The sequence below is a fragment of the Calidris pugnax genome, unplaced genomic scaffold, assembly GCF_001431845.1.
Source record: "Calidris pugnax isolate Ruff unplaced genomic scaffold, ASM143184v1 scaffold54, whole genome shotgun sequence".
Lineage (NCBI taxonomy): Eukaryota > Metazoa > Chordata > Aves > Charadriiformes > Scolopacidae > Calidris > Calidris pugnax.
This window is the reverse complement of record NW_015090864.1, coordinates 8,580,258-8,604,707: the sequence shown is the minus strand read 5'-3', so window position 1 is coordinate 8,604,707 and position 24,450 is coordinate 8,580,258. Positions and strand designations below refer to the sequence as shown.

Sequence of the window (24,450 nt, the reverse complement as noted above, 5' to 3'; positions counted from 1 at the left end):
TAGGACAAAAGATTTGAGAACTCCTGGCACGATGATGCCAGACAGCTGCGTTATGACTGACGTGGGAGTCAGAACTACTTTAAATGCCTACTTTAATTTACCAAATACTTTTATGAATTAACTTCATTTTGACTATGAAAGTAAATCCATTGGTATTACTGACACAAATCTTAATATCTCTAATACTTATTTCTAAAATTAGTAAATTCAACTATGTTGGAGCTTCTCAAAAGTTAAAATTTGTAAATCACTTTCCATGGCAAGATGATGAGTAGAGCTTTCCTAACTCCTGAATTCATGTGTAACTCGCCTGTTACCACAGGTAATTACAAAGACCCAAAGCTTCTCAGAGGAAACAGATGCCACACTCATACAATTAAAGTCCTGTGTGACTTCTTTATTCATTAAACACCCCGTTCCACACAGTTCACCAGCAAACCTCAAGTCAAAGCACTGATGCATTTAAACTCAGTAATTACTATCCAAGGCAATGTACTGCTTGCAACAATAAAGCGGGCATACTAGTTCAACTGCTGCTATGATCTTCAGCTCTCACATCCTGCTCTAATGCAATTAGTCTACAAAGAACTAATTACCCTAATCGAGCAATCACAGTTTCACTGACATCTTACTTCCTCTAACAGCTATAAACACCATTGGGCTAAGATAGCACCTAATTAGTTTTCTGTATCATTGTTTACAATGCAGTTTGAATTGATTATGTTTACAACATTCCCTAAATACTTACTTTACTACCAGAAACTACAGACTTATTCAAAACTACTTGCACCAGAACGGTGTTAATACTTATGGGTCTTCACTTGATGATAAAAAGGTCACAAATCTTCCTCCACTGTTAGTGACATTTGTGGTTTGCAGCCTTTGTAACAGAACGCTGTAAAAATGAACAAGTCTTTTATCTCCCTCTCAGGTGCCAAAGCCCTTCCCAAACAACAACAGTGGGTTTCAATAGTTAGGAATCGTTCTCATTTGTAGCAGGAGAGATTTTGGCTATATATTAAAGGGGGCAGTGAACAAGTTGGTTTCAGTGCTCAGCCAGTTACAGAGACTGGAATTCGTATCACTTAAAGTTTTAAAAAGCAACCTAGACAAACCTGCTATAATGACACTTAACACTGCCTCTGAGCAAGCTGATGGATAAACTCCTTTCAAGAATCTTTGCAATCCCTCTTTGTGTGTGACTTTCTGATCACAAACTTTACCTGTTCCATAGTCCTCAAGGTGGTGATAGAATACTAACTTATTTGCAACTCACTAAAGAAACCAAGACATCACAGTTTTGTGATTATTCCAGAGAGAGCACAATAAAAAAGAAGAAAAATAAGAAACAGAATGAATCCACTCTTTGGTTTACCTGGAATTATTATTTAAATTCTGAAATTCTTATTCCTTTCAGCTGATCATAAAAAACAGGAAAAATAACTCCATAGGGTATTTAAAACAAGTGTATATAATAAAACCAATCTTAGATGTACAACATCACTATTATTTATACTTGCCTGACTTTTGGCACCATCATTCGGTGTTGTACCATTAGTGTGTGGCAGATTGATGCCATCAAGGTAAAGACCTCTTCACTAGCTGAATCTCTCCAAACCATATTCAGTAGAGTGTTTGTTTGCTGCTTTGTATCCAATTTCTTTAGACACTCCTCAGTTATATACTGAACTGATATTCTCCCATCACCCTACAAACATATCAAAGAAAAATTTGCTTTACATCTCTTTAATGGTCGAGTATCCTTTTTTGAAAAAAAAAAAAAACCACACTTCAGAATTTTACTAGAACATAAAGTTTTCTTGTACAATAATTAAAACAGTAGCATTACTAAAAGTATCAGTCCCAAGGGACAACTCAAATCCCGAGGCAGGAAACTGCTGGATTGTGGTATCGATCTTTTAACTTAGGCCAATGGGAAAGATTCCCTTTAAAGTCGGCACATTCTGCAACACTTGGATACGATAAGGCAAGATCATTTAATGACATAAAATGTGTGAATAGTCATCTCTTCCTGTCCGACATCAGTCAGCATTGGACATGAGATTCAGAAATAGACATCGACTGTAAATTTCTTTACAAACAGTGTTTTCACATTCATAACCCGTGGGGTAAGAAACAACAAAACTGTAAATTTCTTTACAAACAGTGTTTTCACATTCACATTCACGTCAGGGTGGCTAATACACCTGTGTGTGTAGTACCAGAAGCATAGGAAGAGGAATGCCTTCTCTTGGCATAGAGCTGAGTACAGCTCAACCTTTCCTTTTCCTTATTTCCTCTCTGTACCTTGCCCTCAACAGAGCAAAGCAGTCCGACTCATTGAAGGACACAAGTTATCCAATTACTAACTTTTAAGAGAGAGGGGTTCCCCACCCACTCTCCCATTTTGGGGGTTTTTTTTGGTTAGACAGGCACGCATAAAAATCTGGAATACATAAAAAACTCACAGGAGAAATGCAAGAAAAACTAATTGCAATAAACAGTATTATCTATTAAAGCCTCCTCACAGCAGATTTTCTCTAATTTACAAATTATTTTAAGTTACCTGTAAATAGAAATATATTGTTTTCAGTTAAACATCACCAGTATCTCTAAGCCAGAAGTAGAATGTGCCAATATTTACATTATGACTATTCTATTTTTAAGAAGCTCCATCTATTTTTAAGAAGCAAACATGCTCCGTTCTACAGATACCTAGGAACATACTGGACTTATGGTAATCATGTTTTTGCCTGCATTTGCTGCTGCAACACAAATTTATTCAAAGGAATTCTGCACTGCTTACCGGTGTAGTTGTCATTTTACTGATCTCTTCATCCTCATCTTCAGAATCACTGTTTGCATCTTGACAATTTGTACCAGCAGCAGACACAGGCAGCTGAGAGAGGAAAGTCTGGAGTACTCTCAGATACACAAGAAGTCCTTCCTCTGAAAGGGATCCTATAACACAGACATTGAAATAAAAGATCAATAGTCCGACCACACTGTACTATAAAATATATTTTACCAGAAATACCCAACCAAAACACATTATGCCAAATCTTCCCAAATTAAGTGTACTTTTTACTGAAAAGGGTAAGAATAGCTAATAAAACAGTTGTGTCCAATACTTGTATCCACAAACTGTCATTTTTGCTTGGCAATGAACCATGTTGTGGAAATACATATTAACTCAAATATGAAAAAACAATGAGTTGGTCATCCAGCTTTCTCACCTAAGTACGTTTCTCCAACTGTTAACACAAAGTAAAAAAGCCATGGGGCTTGATCACTTCTTCTTGAACATCCACTTTCTGCTAATAATAGTGCATTCAGAAAGAGTTCATATGGGAAAATGGTCTGCACATCAGCAAGCGCTGGAATGATGAAATGGAATATCTGATCCGTAAAAGGTGCTGCCAGAAACTCCTCTGTGAAGGCTGCAAAAATCTGCTGCCTGAAATGAAGAAAAATTGTCTTTATAGAAAATATAGACACAATTTCCCACATTTATACCCATGGAATAATAGATCAATTTGCACGTTTGAACACGTCCATCAAGAAAACGGCAAAGACGTGCTCCATTAATCCTGCGCTAATAAACCAAATTTCTCAGATTTCTCAAAAAAGAACTTCTTACACTACGTTTTCTGACAATGCTTTTCCTGATGATCTTATATATAATTTTATCCTTAAACTTTTCAGGTACCCTCAGAAAACTATTCTGAAGTTAAATTTGATTTTCATATTCTTTACATAAAAAAATACATTAAAAAACACAGTAAGTCTTTATCCCCAAAAATACTACTTTAACACAAAACACTAGCACATGATATAACCAGAGTTTGATTTTTGTTCATCTTTCTACATACCTGACTCTTTCTTCTTGAAAGAAAAAGTTATGACTTAGTTATTTCTCTTCATAAACCTCAGCTATTTTGTCACGAAGTTCCTTTTAATTGTAAAATTCTTTTCACCTGCCCTTAGCTGCAACTCTGCTCTCATCTAATTTTTTCCACACCTATGTTCCTACATATTATGATACCTGCTATTCTTTGTGCTGTTTATTGTCATCTTCAGCATTTTGTTGCCTTTTTCTTAAACACACCTGAAACTACATTGTTTCAATGATGAAATACATTACAAAAAAATCATTAATATTGCAAATAAATCAACAAACGGCACTGAAAGAATAGCTAGACACTCAACAACAAACTGTGCACCTTTGAGAATAACAAATAAGTATACAAACTAGCCTATATTATCTTTATTTACCTTGCACCTTCTGGACAGGAGCTATATGTAAAGTGCAATGGCTTCAGAACATTCTCCAGAAGTATTTTTGCAATAGGGACTCGAGAAACATCAGAATACTCAATACTTGAGGGAAGCTTATTGTTAATTAACAAATAAAGCGACTTGTAGTAGCCTGAAAATAAGAAATACCACTTTTTAAATACAGTATTATTTTACTTCTTTTCTGCACAAAACAACTTATATACTTAACATTTTTAACTTGAAAAATACTTTACAATTCATAGCATGAAGCTTTACTTAGGGGTACATTTTACAATAGTCCAAGTCACATTCACATAACTAACAGGATTTATCAACAACCTCTTTGGAAACATAACTTTATAAAAATCATAGATAGATAATCGCATTCAAAGTCAGCTCGATCTTTCAAACACCAACCACTCCTGCTGATGAAGTGAATAATTAATTTTTTTTAAACAGTGACCTATGGAAAAGACATTCTTTTCTCCTCTGAGTGACTCTAGGCATGTTTTTGACAGCTGTCCTTCCACCTTTTCAGAAATGATGAATTTCCTCTCTACTCCAAAACGTGACTGTGTCATACAGGTAACAATCCTGTTGGCAGAATGTCTCAATTCTATAAACACCTTGCCTTAGCAGGCTGAAGAGTACAATTACTGTTCCCAAAATAGGGATGTCTCAGACAGTAATAAAATGCATTACCACCCAAGCCATGAAGACATGAGTAGAGCATAATCTATTTTTGTCTCACTAAAGTACAAATGGAGTCACGTGATTTCATTCTTCTTAAACCAACTTCCTCTTGCTCAATGAACTCCTAAACTAAGCTTCAAGTTCCGAAACTATAGGAACCCCCATAAATGCGTAAATAGTGTTGCATTATTGAGAGGTCCAGTCTAAGACCCTTTGTCGGGGACTACTTACCTTGACACACAATACAAGTGGAAATCACTGTAAAGGAATAACTTCACAATGCTGACAAGACAAATTACATACAACAACATATCCTAAAAAAGCTGATTACAGATTCTTTACAAAATAACCATTATAAGCAATTAGGAGACAGAACATCTGCAGTTGCACACAAATACTTCTTTTTGTTTTGACTGTAAGTGATCAGAAAGCTGAATTTTTTTACTAAAATTTATGATCCAACATCTTGATAAACTTCCATAGATCATTTGTGACAATTTAATATTATACTAAGAGAACAAAACTATAATTTATTAAAGTATTCTGGAAGATAGACTTATGATATAGTAAGCAATAAGACAAATACAAATACTTCTATACTTTTAGTTATGCCGGGTTAGTTAAGTAAATTTAGTTAAGTAAAATAAATGTGCTACAGTAACAGTCACTTTTTTTCCTCATAGTGACTTCAACATGCAGTAGTTAAAACCAAATCTTTTATGACAGGATAAGATAGCCTAGTTGGAAGGTCCTCTTCTTAAGTTTTACACCAATGAAGATGGACCCGAAATGTTTTATTTCATGTTTTTGTCTTTCCTCCCCATTCACAAGTCTTGCAAATTCGAGCTATGGTATCAGAAAGACAAACTAATTATTTTTGCACATTCCCAGACTAATAAAGTTTCTTCAAGACAAAACAGAATTTTAGTGATAACCACACAATTCATTAACTTTCAGTATGTTTGCACAGGTGTAACTGATTGCAGTTACAAACAGTTTTGCTAATGATGGCACAAAGGAAATAAAAGCTAGTTCACCATCTCTTTGCTAAGGTATCTCTAGTGTTAGCAGGATGAAAAGGCAATGACAATTTATGATACTAACGAACACTAGCAGTTACAGAGAACAGTACTGCAAAACAAAGCCCAACTTTTACACAACTAAAGCTGAGGCCTAGCACAGTGTGTGTGAGTGTGCACATAAACAGCTCCTGGAATAAAACTTCTGTTAGGTAATATCCACCTACTCTCAAAATCCATCGTAGAAGTCTGTAGACTTGGTAGAATATTCAATTTATAAACAGAATTTCCAAATAAATCAAACAGTAATTTCTCAAGTAATGATCTCATTACAAACAAAATATCCATCTAATATGTAGGTCACTGTATGCAGCACTTTATCACATTGCGTCTGTGGTAAAGGCAAAACACGACTAAACAACATGGTCTTCAGGTATTACACATTCTGTTTAATTTTTCAGTATTTCCCAGAACTTACACTTCCTAGCTACTCACCTTTTTGAATCATGTAGTGCAAAATTTGTTCAATTAATGATGTCACATAGCTGACATCTTGTAAAACAGGCAAATACGTATTCTCAGATGAAAATACCTCAAGCATTCTCATAGGAAGTGCAACATTCAGACTGTCGTCATTGCAATTTTGCAATAGCCTATAAATGAAATGACAGCAAAATTATTTAACAAGATATTTCTCTTATTTCACCACAGGCATACACACACTGATTTTAAAATAAAACTACCAAAAAACCCTTTTCACATTCAGCTCAAAATAACTTATTTCTACTTAGTTTCCAATGTCCTCAGTAGTATAGCCACATCTTTTTATTGGCACCTTTATAATAATAATTCCCAATTTTAAGGTTTCTATGAATATTGCACACTCTCTTTAAATCCTGCTAAATTATTGCTTTCAATGACTTGACAGTTTGAAGGTCTACTGCATGAGCTGGAAGAGAAGCAAAGAATAATACATGTTTTTCCAACATGTATTACTACCCATATTAAAAATGAAGTCATGAAAGCCCCAGAGCAATATGGGCTGGAACAAACTCTAGGGGACGTCTTGTGTATAACTAAAGCAATATGTCCTTCATTACAGACTGAAATATTAAAAATACAAACCATCCCATCCTTTTAGCAAATTGCTTATGAAACAACCACCAGTAACCACAGATATGGTGAAGATTAAGTGCCTGTTTAGCATTAAATGAATGTTAGAATGAGATGTATATAAGTATAGTTACTCTAACAATGTGCTTTCTTTCACAGACAATCAGGAAGATGGGACCTATCAGTAAAAATGTATTTTGACACCATATCTAAGACATTTCACTAAACAAAAAAAAAGATACTCTGACCTTTTTTGTAGATGTAGCCGCAATCAAACTACTATTTTTTTGCTATGATATTACAGAGTCACCTTTTTTTCCACAGCATCAAAAGCTACAGCTTCTCATGAAGATGAACTTATCCCAGGGAAACACTTTTTTGGCCACCTGTCCCACTGCTCACCTTCTGGGCTTTTGCAAAAAATTAAAATAGCTCAGAAAGCAAGTATAGACACCCATCATCATGCTGGCAAGGGGAAGTTAGGAAGAGCTTCTTCCTTGGTTCCCCCTATATGTATAGGCAGGAACAATTCCTTCACTCATTTTGCTTTTCCACATCACCCAGGGAGAGCAGAAATACTAACAGAGCTGCATTTATAAAACCGCAATTTCAACTGTAGCAAAAATGTGTAATTCAATCCAGTGAGATCACAGCTGTGTTCCACTGCATGCGGACTTTGAAGCCCACCACTCAAGTCTTCTTTAGTATCTGCTGTCACTGTTTATTATATGTACAGTCGACCACAACTCTAAGAGCTCAAGGTCCAGTGACTTGAATGAAATCATTTTCTGAAAAAGTCTCAACATTAAAAGAAAAAAAAAAAAAAAAAAAAAAATTTAAAGGTATAACTAGTTCCGATTATTAGTAAGAGCAAATATATTGTTTTCTAATACTAAGCTTTAGCTGCCAGCTATTCAAGCCACCTTGATAGATCTACCCTCCTGTGATCCTCCCAGGATCCATCCACTACAAATAATAACTGTACTGCTGACGCCAGTAACGGAACTGCTTAACAATCTTACATTCAAAACGAAGTGTGAGGAAAGGCATCTTAAATAACACTAGTTCTAAAATAAAATATATCCAAAGCTCATCGTTGGAACATTAACTCTGGTAATACCTTCTAATCACTATCAGTTCCCAAGAAAACCTTCTGGTTTTCACAAAAATTGCTAATGATGTCGCTATATGCAAGCAGTTAAGAACATACTTCAGCTTCTCCTTAGGCAGGGCATCCCTTAAGCACACACTGAACTTGAAAGTCAATTCCACTGTTCTTACATAGGAACAAGCATCCTATACCATGGCCTAGATATATATTTACCAAACAGTCCTCTCCATCAGATAAATGTGTATTTAATCATTTACCTGCTGAAAAAAAAAGAAACAAAAGAAGTGCCCAACATAATTTCTTAACGCTTTTTAGACAGTAGCTTATAGAAAAAAGAATTTACCTGCAACACAGCCCCAACAGTCTTTTTATTTGGAATAAGCAAGTAAGTCTGTCTGGACCATCCAATTGCTTAACAAACTGAGAACTTTGTTTAATTAAATTCTGACACATCCATACCTGGGTAAAAGATATGCACAAGTTTACTGTTTATAACAACAAGTTATATTATTTATTGTAACACAGATATTAATATTTCATCCCTGGTTTGAATACCTTTGGAGGACTAAGAAAACACAAAGCGAGACAATCATGTTCATCTGAGAAAAAATTGTTACACAACAATCTACATGACTGCTAGTACTAAACTTCCAAAGTTAAGATTGAATTACACGTACAAATATCTTTACTCTTGCAAAAAATTTATCTGTCAATTTTTTGTTTTTAAATAGCCATAATTCTTTAATGTCCATTGTCAATACCCACTATGAATTATACTTACTTGTACATTTGGGAAGTTTGCAGTGACTTTGCAATTGATATGCCAGAATTATTGACCAGTGAAAAAAAAAAGAAACCACACACCTTAGGAATGACCAGAGGGCTAAGTGGAAAATATTGTTTAAAAATTAAATTATAATAGAAGGATATTATTTTTAATAAATTACTGTGAATAACACACAGAGGATTTTTCAAGGCTTCATATCAAAGATTTTGGGTGCGTGTGTGAGCGCACATATAAAATCTGATTTTTAGTTGTTCTGTCTGAACAAAAAACAAAAGAGTGCAGGCCAACAAAAGCCAAAATTCTTAAATGAATTTACTGAACTGGTCAAAGCCTTTTTTTGCATCCCTTCAAAATCTATCAAGTGAAAGAATACTTTAAAGGTGCATGAAATAAAAGTACTATGGATCAAAGTATGTAATAGTACTCACCAAACGCTTAGAATCTTCATTCTGTCTATAGAAAAAGAGCAACTGACGAACTAAGAGAGTCAAATTCGCTCCATTAGCGGTGGAAAAGGTTCCTCCAGATTGGGCCAAATTAGCACAACGATCAAATTCACTTCTTTGGATAGAGTACTTAAAAATAAGACATGCATCAATATATCAATGGTTATGATTTCAAACAGAGATGCAAATTTTTCAAAACCTCGTTTCAGTTTCCCATCCAAAGTGGAAGCAAAGTAGTAAAATGGCTACAACACATACTTGTTAAGAGATCTAAACATACACATAATAACCTAGTTACTATGTTACTATGTACAACAAGTACATATGGCAACAAATTTGTTGTTTGTCAAGAAAAGACTATCACATGAAACATTTAATCTATTCTACTCAGTAAGTATTAGTAAATTTAAACAGATAACAACCCTTTCTTAGAATAATCTACCCAACAGCAGCTTGGAAAGAAGAACTTTTTGACTTGAACTACTACCTTCGGAACAAAATAAAAGCTCCACTGACATGTGAAAACTGCTAATACCTAAGTGTTTCCACATGCTTTGTCAGCTCAAATAAACATTGCATAATCCTACTGAAGTCCACTGTCACATATATGCTTTGCAGAATAAACATCCATGCAGTAAAATATTGAGGTTCAAACGAAAATGTCAAGAGGGAAAAAGAACTTGCACTTTGTGAGCTCACACAAGACTTAAAAAGATGAAGATTTTCCAATGAAATTACTTATTACTAGAAAGTTTCATTTTCAGCAAAACTGTTTCACGCCTTTCTAAATAAATAATAAATACTTACTTGATGTTTTCTATCTCTGTACCCTCTTACAAATGACTGGATTATTATTGCATTTTTCAGCCTCCGCCTTTCTTCCTGTAAAAGAAAGCAAAAAAATCAAAATCAATGTTGTGGCACTGTCTAATTCATACAGTCATATATTATTTGTATTCAAAAGGAATTTTTTAAAATGTAAATTAAGCACTAATCATTAGTAAAATTAACTGCTTGAAAGTTTCCATCCAATACACATAGATCAGGGAGAAAGCTTCTTATGTTTTTAAGTGTAAACTTACTATTAAGATATTGCAAAAGAATGTTTAATACTCATAAGCATGTAATGCTATAGAAAACAAAATAAACACATTTGTGTTTTATTACACAAAGACTTAATACTAAAACATTGACAAATTCATCAAATTCAATTACACTTGTCCTCTTTCTGCATAGATCACCTAACGCTGAAGACCTGCTTATTTGTTTCCATTAAAATAACAGATCAGTATTATGAGATTGATGTCATTTAGACGGGGGGAAAAAACCACAAACCACAAAAAAAGGAACCAACCACACAAACAAACAAAAAAACCCCAGTTATTTGGAGAAAATACTGCTGTCAAAAAGAAAATTAAGCTTAATTCTTTAAGCCCAGGAGCACAACATGGAAATTAACAAAAATCCGTGCTCTCTCCTTCAAACCAGACATATGAAGTGAGTCATTTTGTGATGTCTTCCTCAGTAGCTAGAAAGGGTATTTAAAGGCATCCCTTTATACAATGGCTCACTTTCTGGGGAGCTGAAAGCCAGCTTGCTTCAGGTACTATAGAGAGCACTCAGTGCATCCCATGACAACACCCCCAGCATATCCCATCACAAAAAATATCTAAGGGAAGTGGCTACTGTAATTAGTTTTCTAATAATGTTCATATAGTTTCTTAGGGAATGAAGGAGGGAAGTAAATACAGTAGTTTCTCATGAACCTAGAGCTACAAAGCAATGGTTTGGGAAGGGCAAGTAGGAAGACCCAGAGTAAAAATCAGAGACACCTGCTTTGAGAAGATAAATTTTAACCTCATCAATCCTTGCACTATAATGAGCCCATAATTCTGAGGGCAACCCGGCAAAACAAACCACCAAGATGCTTTTATAAATTTCATTAAAATACATTTGGGAAAGTTCACATAAACTTTCAACTTGCAAAAACTTGAACTTAACCTGAACTGACCAGAGAAACGTCAGATGAATTTGCTATTCAATGCCTACCTTGGAAACCCCATCTCCTAAAGCAATTTCTCAGAATAAGCATATACTTGAAAGAATCTAATTACCCCTAGAGCACAGACCAAAATAAAAATTTTGTTAGGTCAAAGGGTATTTTTCTCTCCAAAGTATCTAACAGAAAAAGTGCTAAGTACTGGGGGCAAGCAGGAGAGAGTTTCAATTACAGAGAGGCACTGTCTCTTCATAATCATAATGTAATGCTCAACTAAAAAGTAGATACGTTCTCCTTTTCTTTAGATACAGGTTTTATCCTGGAATACATAATTGTCAATTAGCGACCCGTAATTGCAAAGGTTTTAAGTCTGAGGTCACTGCTAAGATTCTGCTACAGGCATTTTTTTTTAAAGCCATAACTGGTTTCATTCTCAGAGGAGTCATTCATTTTGTGAGAATCCGATATACGTCACAGAGAACTCGTTGTGTGTATGTGTGTACATAGACAGATACGAGTATATGACTCTGCACCAGCTCTGCAGCAGACAGAATTAAGAAACTGAATGTGTTATTTCAGTATATGGCCAAAAGTTTACAATGCGCAAAAAACTCTTTTTGCATACGTTGATAAAGACACTCTGATCATAAAATTAATTCATACAACAGCATTCTGAACTAACTGGTGAAATCCTAGTAACTTCATACTTGAACTTGGTCCATAATTATACATACAGGTCAGAAAGAAAATTTAAAAAAAAACCAAAAACAATTACTGTCCTCAGAAACAAAATAGCCACTGCAGAATCTGTATCTAACCTAGCAAGAGTCAAACACATCTTTAAGGGCCAAACAGCTCTATTTTCTTGATTAGCATGAAAACTACAATTACACTTTTAAAATAATTTATTTTAAAATAATTTTACTATAATGTTACTAAATTTTGATTTCATATTGCCACATATATTCATGTTTTAAAACCTGTAATTTTCCTTTCCATGCCTATTCCTCCTTTGCATTACTCCAGACTGAATTATCCATGGCAGTAAACTTCAATCTCAAACCAGTTTTAAGACTATTCTAAAGCCTCACAACTGCTTCTCATTGCTCCTCAATTACAGGTGATTTCAAAACACTTGAGGACTCACTCAAGTATGATTGTTTTGATTCTACCTCCACAGAACGAGGCACAAGCTGGCAAAATGAATTGCTGAAGGTGACTCAAGAAACCACAGCAGAACCAGGAGCAGGAAACAGTTTGCCGAGACCAACCCATAGTAACAGATCATGGAAAGCGCAAAGTAAGTGCCATTTACTATCCAAAAAGTTGCCTTTTCTCAATAAAGACTAGATCAAATGAGAACCAAAAGGAAAAATTCCGTTTGCACCTAGTGCATGCTTAACTACCTTCTTTCAAGATGAAAATCACTTCTGGGAAGCACCTTAAAAGCAGGCAAAAGGTTTGTCAATTCTAGTATACCAGAAGACTATGTAGAACTTGCAAACTGAAACAAAACATTCCTGAACTAAGCACAACTGCAGCAGCATAAAATACTTTGGACTGTAAATGTTACTACATCAAAGATATACCCAGTGTCCACGCAAACGTTTACAATCTACTTTACCTCTCGTTTTCTCCTTTCTTCCTGAGTACGATGCAGGAGAGAAGCTTTTTCTTCCTATGAAGCACAAAAAAAATATACAATTGCATTTTCATTCAAACACATGATTCAAATATGTTAATGATATTTAATCTAGACTTCATTTTGGGGATTGTTCATGATATGGAATACGTAAAACACTGGAGAAAAGTACGTGTTAATCATTTTCCACTCTTACAAATACATGTAATGCAGCCCTCTCAAAAGCACAGTGGCAGAGGGAAGCTATGTAGAAAGAGAAGGGACAGGCAAACAGCAGCAAACTATACTGATCCCCGTCCAGCTTTGTGTCCTCATCATGCAAATAAACCTAGGCAAACATCATGGATTTACAAATGGGGGAGCTCAAACATAATAGGATCCCAGTCCTACCAGGTAGCACCAAATGTTTATTGAGCTTTTTCCTGCTTGGAGCGTACGTAAGCCATTGGCCCAGGTGCGTACAGCAAGTTGTGGCATGTTCAAAGTAATCACATACTGTTCCAAATATCCATGCCTTTGTCTAACTTACAAAAGGCATTAAGCTCTTATATTTACTTATTCTTTTCCTCAAAACTTGTCCGGAAAAGATGTCAAAACAGACCTATATAACACAAGTGGTAGGAATTTTTTCTTTTATAAATTTGAACTCTTCACCCAAATTAAGGCTACAAATTGAACCTTCAGAACAGTGACCTCTCCAATAGAGATAAAGAACACTAAAGTATTTATGAGGCCTCTAAAGAACAACACCGTTACAACAGAAAACCTGTGCATTAGCTTTTGAAACCTCAATCTTAAATAAGTACACAAAGATTACAAAATATAAACAAAGCTTTATTTGCAAGGATCTCTTACTGGATGGTTCTGTGCAGTTTCCACGGAAATATACAAAATAATTCCTTTTTGATGCAGAGCATTCAGCCCTTTTCAGTGGTTCCCAGTGAGAGGACGAGGGGCAACGGGCACAAGTTGGAACATAAGAGGTTCCACTCAAATATGAGGAGAAACTTCTTCACGGTGAGGGTGACAGAGCCCTGGAACAGGCTGCCCAGGGAGGTTGTGGAGTCCCCTTCCTTGGAGATTTTCAAAACCCGCCTGGATGCAGTCCTGAGTAACATGCTCTAGCTCTGGGCAATCCTGCTTCAGCAGGGGAGTTGGACTAGATGATCTCTATGGTCCCTTCCAACTCTAGAAATTCAGTGAAATTCAGTGAAATTCATTGAACTTGGTCCATAATTATACATACAGGTCAGAAAGAAAATTTAAAAAAAACCCAAAAACAATTACTGTCCTCAGAAACAAAATAGCCACTGCAGAATCTGTATCTAACCTAGCAAGAGTCAAACACATCTTTAAGGGCCAAACAGCTCTATTTTCTTGATTAGCATGAAAACTACAATTACACTTTTAAAATAATTTATTTTAAAATAATTTTACTATAATGTTACTAAATTTTGATTTCATATTGCCACATATATTCATGTTTTAAAACCTGTAATTTTCCTTTCCATGCCTATTCCTCCTTTGCATTACTCCAGACTGAATTATCCATGGCAGTAAACTTCAATCTCAAACCAGTTTTAAGACTATTCTAAAGCCTCACAACTGCTTCTCATTGCTCCTCAATTACAGGTGATTTCAAAACACTTGAGGACTCACTCAAGTATGATTGTTTTGATTCTACCTCCACAGAACGAGGCACAAGCTGGCAAAATGAATTGCTGAAGGTGACTCAAGAAACCACAGCAGAACCAGGAGCAGGAAACAGTTTGCCGAGACCAACCCATAGTAACAGATCATGGAAAACGCAAAGTAAGTGCCATTTACTATCCAAAAAGTTGCCTTTTCTCAATAAAGACTAGATCAAATGAGAACCAAAAGGAAAAATTCCGTTTGCACCTAGTGCATGCTTAACTACCTTCTTTCAAGATGAAAATCACTTCTGGGAAGCACCTTAAAAGCAGGCAAAAGGTTTGTCAATTCTAGTATACCAGAAGACTATGTAGAACTTGCAAACTGAAACAAAACATTCCTGAACTAAGCACAACTGCAGCAGCATAAAATACTTTGGACTGTAAATGTTACTACATCAAAGATATACCCAGTGTCCACGCAAACGTTTACAATCTACTTTACCTCTCGTTTTCTCCTTTCTTCCTGAGTACGATGCAGGAGAGAAGCTTTTTCTTCCTATGAAGCACAAAAAAAATATACAATTGCATTTTCATTCAAACACATGATTCAAATATGTTAATGATATTTAATCTAGACTTCATTTTGGGGATTGTTCATGATATGGAATACGTAAAACACTGGAGAAAAGTACGTGTTAATCATTTTCCACTCTTACAAATACATGTAATGCAGCCCTCTCAAAAGCACAGTGGCAGAGGGAAGCTATGTAGAAAGAGAAGGGACAGGCAAACAGCAGCAAACTATACTGATCCCCGTCCAGCTTTGTGTCCTCATCATGCAAATAAACCTAGGCAAACATCATGGATTTACAAATGGGGGAGCTCAAACATAATAGGATCCCAGTCCTACCAGGTAGCACCAAATGTTTATTGAGCTTTTTCCTGCTTGGAGCGTACGTAAGCCATTGGCCCAGGTGCAGACAGCATGTTCAAAGTAATCACATACTGTTCCAAATATCCATGCCTTTGTCTAACTTACAAAAGGCATTAAGCTCTTATATTTACTTATTCTTTTCCTCAAAACTTGTCCGGAAAAGATGTCAAAACAGACCTATATAACACAAGTGGTAGGAATTTTTTCTTTTATAAATTTGAACTCTTCACCCAAATTAAGGCTACAAATTGAACCTTCAGAACAGTGACCTCTCCAATAGAGATAAAGAACACTAAAGTATTTATGAGGCCTCTAAAGAACAACACCATTACAACAGAAAACCTGTGCATTAGCTTTTGAAACCTCAATCTTAAATAAGTACACAAAGATTACAAAATATAAACAAAGCTTTATTTGCAAGGATCTCTTACTGGATGGTTCTGTGCAGTTTCCACGGAAATATACAAAATAATTCCTTTTTGATGCAGAGCATTCAGCCCCCACTGCAGCCAATGAGAGCTGAAGGTACCCTAGCACCTTCCCAAATCCAGTCTAAAACAGACAATAGATTTAAGGAAACTATTTTCTTTTTTTTGCTTCTACTACACATACAACAACTTCCTTTTTCACCCTATGCCCTTATTAGTCTAGAGAAATAAAGAAATAAAATACAGTCAAGCTGAAAATGTATTATAGCAAAGTACACAAAAATAAATTTGAAGTTGGCAAACGAGTGTTTATAAACATTTTACCACATCTAAAATAAATAACTGTGCTGCAACATTTTCAATCTCCATCTGGAGATAAAAAAACCGAGGGCAAAACTCTTCCGCGTTTCTTTTCTGACGACACAGAGTAACTCAGGTCATAGCTGATTCTCCTCGTTCCATTAGGATAGAAAATACTTTAACACAGACCACCAGGAGAGAAAGAAAGAAGAAAAACACAGATGCAAAAAATGAATTTAAACTTGGGTTTGCATTTCAGGTCATTTACTGGAGCAAGCATAAAAAAAATCCCACAAGAAGGTTAACCATCTTTTCCTCTAAAGACAGTATTTATGTCCAAAGACACCACTAACTACCACTATTGTCCTCTAAAGACAGGGTTTTTTCCATGTGTTAAATACAGTATAAACAAATCATAACAAAATCTATATATAAGATGATGTATCTCCACTCAAGCGATAGGAAAGGCTCCAGATCTGCTTGGTAATATGAGGCAAGAGATTCTGACCTCACGCATACAAAAAAGGCAAAATAATGAACTAAATTAAGAAATAACCAACAGATGGCTAAAAGTTTCCCGACTTTTTTTAACAGATTACTTATTTTCCAACAGCTGATACCTGATGCGTTACAGAAGTTATTAAAATGTTCCTTCCTATGAAGAGATGTCACTGTGTTCACTTCTAGCATCTGCTTGGAGAGCTCCATTCCAGAGGCAGAGCCGTATAGAGAGAACTTCTGCTTAGAAGCAGAAGTTGCTAAATTTGTCCTTACGCTTCAGAATGGATTGAAAGAAAAAGCCAAAGACAGACAAATTGCTACATGTGAGCAGAGAAGACAATGGTATGAAAAGATACAAACACAGTAAATGTAATGGATTAGTTAATAAAGGAAAATAAGTGGCCAGAGGGCTTATCAGAGCCAAATAATTTCAAGTATTTGGAGAGAGGGTGAGATATAAGAGGGCAGAATATCCTCAGTGTATCACCAGCTTTGCATTGATCAGGAATCTGGTCTCTATGAAGCAAGCACTCTTTAAACCAAACCACTTCAAAAAGAAAAAATAACCAAACTGCAGCAGCTTGACCTCCAAAGTGCAGAGTAGGGAATATACTGTGTGTTTCATGCCATATTTAGTGTATTCCTAACAGCCCCCTTCCTGTCTGCTCCTTCATCCAACAGGAGAACTTGGTAAAGACAACCAACCTCATGCTCTGGACCATGAAGAGCCCAATTTGAGACACTTTCTTCAAATATGTAAGACATGACACAAAGAAACAAGAAAGCAAAGAAAGAATATGTGACAGCAAAACGCAATGTGACATGGATGATGACTCAAAGAGTAAGACAGAAGGTGAAAAGAGGTGAACACAAGGAAGCAGATGGAAAACAGTATACAGGAAGGAAAGCTTGTGACTACCATCAAAGAAATGTTAAGTAATACAAACAATATTTAAAATATGAATTTATACATCAGGATAAAACTGCTATGTACTGTATTATTCATCACAGCAAAGTTCAAAGTTGCACCACTGTTGTAACAGCCCAGCTGACAAGAACAGCCGCATCTAACAGCGTAACAATGTCAATGTCATTGCTTCAAAAACTCCAATCAAATACAAAATGAAAAAAAAAAATTAATTAAAACTGCTTTTTTGTCCTCATTTTGCTGGAATACACTATTTTGCTGCAGAAGTACGTTTACTCAACTCTTACCCTTTACATATCCTAGACAAAGACTGAATAACATAAACACATACAATTCTTTTTGTCCTACATTTGACACCTTGCATTAAAAGCATTAATAAACTTTCAGCCCTCAGCTCAAAATTCAGGTTCAGGAAAAAAAAAGTACACATAATTAATTTTTTTCAAATACTCTTAGTATTTGCTGACTCTTTAAAATCTGAAATTGAACACTCCTGGACAGTCATGTTAAACAAGCCATCTTACCTCCATACAGGTAAATTTAAAACCTAAATATGCTACATACAAATGGGAAACTGAGTCATTATTTTCAGGTATTGTCTAAACAGAGAGCACATTTTTTAAAAAACAGCAAAAATACAATGATGCAAAAAATTATACATTATTAATAAAAGCTTAAGATTTATTTGTAAGCCACAGGGGTTTATTTTCTTTCTGTAGCTGAGAATGCTATCCTATTTAACATTACAACAGATCATGCAAAGTAGAAGGCATGACTTCTCGGGCATTTTATGGAAAAACAAATAATTAATTGCTCTTTCAACTTTTGGGCACAATTTTAAAACCTTGCATGATTTTAACCTACAAAATCCAGGACCTTGCATCTTTTTTCTTTCCTTAAAACAAGGAACATGACTTCTCAGCAGAATTCAGCTTGAACCACAGAACTCCCAAAGCAGATTAAGTGACATAAGCAATTTACAGAATAAAATTCCTTTCAACACTCATATGTGGCAAGTCCAACAAATACAAGGAAGACTTTGTAGCATCTCTTTGCAGAAAACAAATGTGGACACTGGGAGATGTCTCCCTCTAAAGTGGTTCTTAACAATGTTTCTAGTTCCCAACATTATTTTAGACAAAATAAACTCCACTTCAATTGGCTTTGCTGAATATCAAAAGAAATTTGCATTTTAAAATATTCACAATGTCTCGAACTGAACCTCGAAAATTTAAATCCCATTGGACTCACAGCTCAGCCAGGCTGAGTAAGACATGTTCAGCAGCTTGAAAAATTCAGCTTTAGAACAGTTTGTGACTGATTGTTTACATCATGATTAAAATTATACCATCTTCCAGAAGAAAGTATTTTAAAGTACTTAAAATATGCTCAGGAAAAGGCATTTGGCCAGGGAAAGCCTGGCATCACTGAAATCAATGTCACAGTGCTTGCTAGAAAACACCTCAGCATTTTAGCTCAAATTTTACCATAGGATGTAGGGAGTATCTGGAAGGCCCTTTGACACAGTAACTACACAGTGGAACCAGAACTTGACTGGAGGCTCTAGAGGCCAAAAGAAATAAAACAAAGTTGTTCTTAAATTTACTCTCCAGTTTGTCTGTATTATGATTTTTAAGATGTATACTGTACACATCACTGTAGTTGAGTAACTTTTCAGTTTCTCAGAAGCAAGCCAAGGGGTTATCTATATAAGCAGAAAATTTGGGTTTGAATTTGAGAAAATTGCACAGAACTGAAAATAACTGAAAATAAAATCACTGCTGTCAGCTAAATACAATTCCATCATTCATAGCTTCCTTTCAAACAAGGAGAATTTCAGATGTCACAAAGAGGGGAAAAAATCCACAAGAATCTAGTATGCATTAATTATATAGTTTCCTACTGATAGTCATTATTTTACAACATAATGGTCTCATCATATTTCCCACACCACAGACCTGAAATTCAAAGAGTATTTCAAGACTTAGGCTTTGACATTTCAATGTTCTGGACAAAACACACTTCTGACTCAGAATGAGGTATGTACTTGCATAAGGACCTACTCTATGTGCTTTACAGGACAAAGGGCTTATGGAACAAATCTGTGCAATTCTTTCCCATCATTCAAAAATAAATTGTAAATTTGTAATTATAACCTAGAATCCTGTACTATAAATCCCAAGCATCATTCATTTCCATTGTGACCTGGTGTAGGTTTAAATAAAATATAATAAAACAGTAATTCTTCCTTCCTGAAATTATTAAGAACTTTCCTCAATCAACCGGAAAGAGAGAAAGAACTATTTTCTAAATCAGTCCTATCATTGTTAAATCTTACAGACATCTATCACCATAAGCAATCCCAACCTGTGCAGATCTCTCCATACACTGGCAATCTTACAGCCTACTGTTTTTTAAATCATTCATTTTTATTCCACAAGAAGTTACTTCATCCATAGAATACAGAAAACAAAGGGCAAACAAGGTGCTTCTGGAGTTCTATCTCTGCACTTCAGCTGAGAGCAGGGGGGGGAAATATATGTGAATCTAATGCTTAATGTTATGCTATTAATTTTAGAAAGTATATCAGTAACTACTAAAATAAAATACAAACCTTGTAAAATAAAGATCTGTAATTATTAAGTGTCCACATTAAAAGAAATTAAAGAGACTTTTAAAAATACAGATGGAGTCATCATTATTTGTTCATTAATAATTTTCCACAAAAATAAAACAAAAAAACAAAAAGAAACTCAGTGAAGTTGGTTTCACTTTCACTTTTATGACAGTGCTAACTCATCTGTATTCCTGAAAAGGAAGATTATTTTTTTTTTAAAACCATCTCATACTGGCATCATAATTTTAAAATACTCTATTTTAAACAGTTTGGGGATTTATAAAGGCATGTCTTAGGTATCTCAAGTGACACTGTAAATTTGACTTAATAATATTCTTTTAACCATTTTTCCTCTTAAAAGCTTACAAGGTGTCATTAACACATTTTGCAGCTTAAACAAATAAAGTAGAGCTACAGTGCTCCTTGTACACCTCAGCAGAGGCACAGGGATCCCCCTGCATGGATGCACTAAAGGACTGGTACCTCACATTTTTTTTAATGTTGATAAAATTAATAAAGAAACACTGGGCCTGACTGTACCAAATCAAGCTGACGTGGTGTTAAACAGATTCTGCACTATGTCACCAAGAGTCCAACTTCACGATAAAATTAGTGAAACCTGACAGTTGCTACCAGAAGGCACGGTGACACTCCACCCTGCAGAAATATGTTCACTACATGGGAAACAGAAGATGAGGTGAGAACCATCCAGGTGAAGGACCATCTGTTTCAGTCCACTGCACAGTTAGGTTGGACCAGCTCAATTTGAACCTCACCCCAAACCAACTCTTCAGATGCACCTCTTTTTTCCTGCCTGATAGACCACAGAAATTCTGCAGCCACAGCCTTTCAGGCAACAATTACTGTCCTGTGCAGAGAGTCCACGGGTAATTCAAGATGTTCCTGTTCTGGACTCCAATAACAGCATTCATTTTTGGAGATTATTTTACTTACAAAGTAAAAAAAAAATAAAAATAAAAAAAATGTTTTGCCAGTTTTAATTAAAATGTAAATCTGAAATTAACTTTTGAAGAATCTCATAAAGCAGGGAATCATGTTTTAAAGGTGACAATAAGCACCCGCAAAAATTAAAAAAAAAAAAACACACAAAAATTAACTTACCACACTGTAAATAAAGCACAGTATCTATACCCTCAAACAAATATACAATTAGTGCAAATAGTCCAAACTAATCAGCAGATTTTTGAAAATAGGTATGGAAGGAGAAGTCCAACAGTTCTAATAGGTTTGCTGGTGGTTTATTCTGGTGTAGTTGTATCCAGACCAGGAAGACTGCTGGCAACTTAGCACTGACTGTCTCTTCAGACTGGAGTCCCTGCTTTCATACGGGGAGGGTTTTGCTAATCATAGAATCATAGAATTGTCCAGGCCGGAAGGGACCTCCAAAAGTCATCTAGTCCGACCTCCCCGCAGTCAGCAGGGACACCCCCAACTAGACCAGGTTGCCCAGGGCCTCATCAAGCCTCACCTTGAATATCTCCAGGGATGGGGCCTCAACCACCTGCCTGGGCAGCCTGTTCCAGTGCTCCACCACCCTCACAGTAAAGAACTTTCTCCTAAAGAGAAAGTATACAGGTATAGCTATACAGGTATTTGGGAAACTTCCCCTAACTGGGTAGAAACTTATTCTTAGCATTAAGCAGCCTGCAAACATATTCTACCAGTATTTCTGAGATGTGCTTTATTCCACCAAAGGAATCAGAAGAAGCAGTAACATCCAGGTAACAGAGCATCACAGAGATACAGGGATAGAACTACACCGTATTTTGCTAAAATTATACACATTAGGGAGGGTGAGGGGGTTTGTAAAAGAACAACTGGGGTGTTTTTTTCCATGTGCACAAAAAGCTGAGAGGAAATATTTTACAATTCGGCCTTCTGTAAAACTGAAGCCTGTAGGTATGAGGAACACCATCACAAGGAGCCTCTGACATGAGATAACAAAAAGCTCATGGAACCCATATAAGCACATGCCACACCAATTCCTGCTGTAATATGTTTACATAAAAGTTCAGGTGCACTTTTAGAAGTAATTCTTAGTACTGTTTAAACAAAGTCTTTCATTAGTACTGTAAATAGTTTCTGAAAATAAGCAGCTATTGCAAGGGCAGTCTACAATGTCCATATAATCATGATGTCCAAAACAGCGACTAACTGATTTGCACTGATGCAGCACAAGCTCTTCAGTGTACCAATGGAAAATCATGAAATCTGTGGACCAGTCAGTATCAATTTATCAATCTGATCATGAAATACAACCTCTGTATTGGACAGGCTGAAGGTTATGTGTCAGTTTCAGTTTCCACTTCCTTCACCTTTTAATACTCGCCCTTGGAAATTTCTACCTGTGTAACATTAATAAATTTGTCCCATGTAATTCAAATAGATAGAATTCTGCTGAATTTTCATGAAGAAATCAGTAGGTGTAAAAGAAGATATTATGACAGTTGTTTACTTCTGTAGAAGGAAACAAGTTCTGCAAGTAACACTATTAGCAAGTCAGTGTCAGAAGTTGCAAAGTACCTAAAGTGTACAGCTAAGGACCATGGTATGTTCTTCCAATTCCTACTTCAACTGGGGAATATTTACGGTACTTTTGACTCATATAATGCCATTTTATGTATGCCAATGAACAGAAATGTCTTAAGATAAACAGAAGACTATTGAGATGAAAAGCTGCACAATTTAAATACAGTTCTGTTACACATGCTCTGTAATAAGTTATGTAAGACAATACACCAAAATGCAAACTTCACTGTGATTTTAATATCATATAGTGTGGTATTTCAGCTCAAGTTTCCTAACTGTACTGCCAAACCTTAAAAGTTTCAGAGAACTGAACTTGCTTACAGTGCACAATAACAAAAGCTTGACTTATTTTTACCCCTATTAAGATTCAAAAATACTAATGAAAACTCTCATTAGCTTCCCACACAATCATGTCCAACGATAACATGGGAAAATCAGTATTTTAGCAGTGAATTAAAGTGACCCTTTCAAATCAGGCCACTTCTAAAAACACCTTGTCCTTTCTCTTGTTCTTCCACAGTTCTATGCCCTTCAGCGCTTGACTAAACATTTGACTACTCTGTCCAATCAGCAAGACCTAAATAAACCACTTCGCTTCTTTTCCGTCAATAAACCCAAGGAGATTCAATAGTCTGGCAGAGCAGACAATTAACTGCTACTCACCCTGCAAACGACAAATTGACAGAACGCAAACTTGACAGAGAAAAGCTAAATCTGCACCCCGCAGCCCTCCCTCATGTGGATGAAGCCCCCCCCCCTCCCGCCATTCGCATCCATCCCCGGTCGTGTCAGCCCCGCCCGGGGGGACCACCCGAGGCTTTCCCATGGGAGGGAGCTGACAGAAGGTCTCCGCGTCCTTCCCTCGTTCCCCCCAGGAGACCCACAGCTCCGGGAGGTGCTCCCGGCCACAACAAACCGGAGCCCGTGTGGTTGCGGGGGGGGGACGGGACGGGGACGGACTACGACGAGCTACGGAGACATTTCCTCGCTTCCCACAATTCTTACTACGGTACCCGCCTGGGAGGGGGTGTGTGGCCTGATTAAAAAAAAAAAAAAAAAAACACACACACAACACAGAGATCGTTGACACACATCATCAGGAGGGGACGACTTCCACCCCCCCCACCCCCTCTGTTAAACCTTAGTCATAGCTGCTCCCATTTCTGAAGGCCCAACGGTGAAAATAAGGATAACAGGAGAAGGGAACCCGACACATACACTAACGCGGAGACCGGCGCCGCTGCTTACCTTCCTACTCGCTCCTCCGAGAGACACCTTGGGCCTTGTTTTGAAATCCCCTTCAAAGCTAAACATGTTTACAGCTTATCCCATCTAGAGCGGGGTCCGGCCCCCCGAGCTCACCCCGGCAGAGGCGAGCGGAGGGGCCGCCGCCGGCCCCGGGGAGGCACACGCTCCCCCCTCCCCGGGCTGGCAGCCCGCGGCCTCCCGCCCGCCGCCGGCGAACCCCGC

The 24,450-nt window shown here is 36.5% G+C and overlaps 1 protein-coding gene across 1 annotated transcript in view; it reads right to left on the bottom strand.

The window, feature by feature from the left end:
- UBE3C (ubiquitin protein ligase E3C) overlaps positions 1–24,424 on the bottom strand; it is a 77,669-nt gene extending 53,245 nt beyond the window's left edge. The window contains exons 1-10 of the mRNA XM_014945014.1: positions 24,229–24,424; positions 15,225–15,278; positions 10,255–10,329; positions 9,430–9,576; positions 8,558–8,673; positions 6,486–6,643; positions 4,276–4,429; positions 3,237–3,457; positions 2,807–2,961; positions 1,521–1,708 (exon numbers count right to left, since the gene is read on the bottom strand). Coding sequence (XP_014800500.1) covers positions 1,521–1,708; positions 2,807–2,961; positions 3,237–3,457; positions 4,276–4,429; positions 6,486–6,643; positions 8,558–8,673; positions 9,430–9,576; positions 10,255–10,329; positions 15,225–15,278; positions 24,229–24,294 — 1,334 coding nt within the window. The 5' untranslated portion in view covers positions 24,295–24,424. The remainder of the gene's footprint in view (positions 1–1,520; positions 1,709–2,806; positions 2,962–3,236; positions 3,458–4,275; positions 4,430–6,485; positions 6,644–8,557; positions 8,674–9,429; positions 9,577–10,254; positions 10,330–15,224; positions 15,279–24,228) is intronic.
- Positions 24,425–24,450: the final 26 nt, after the last annotated feature.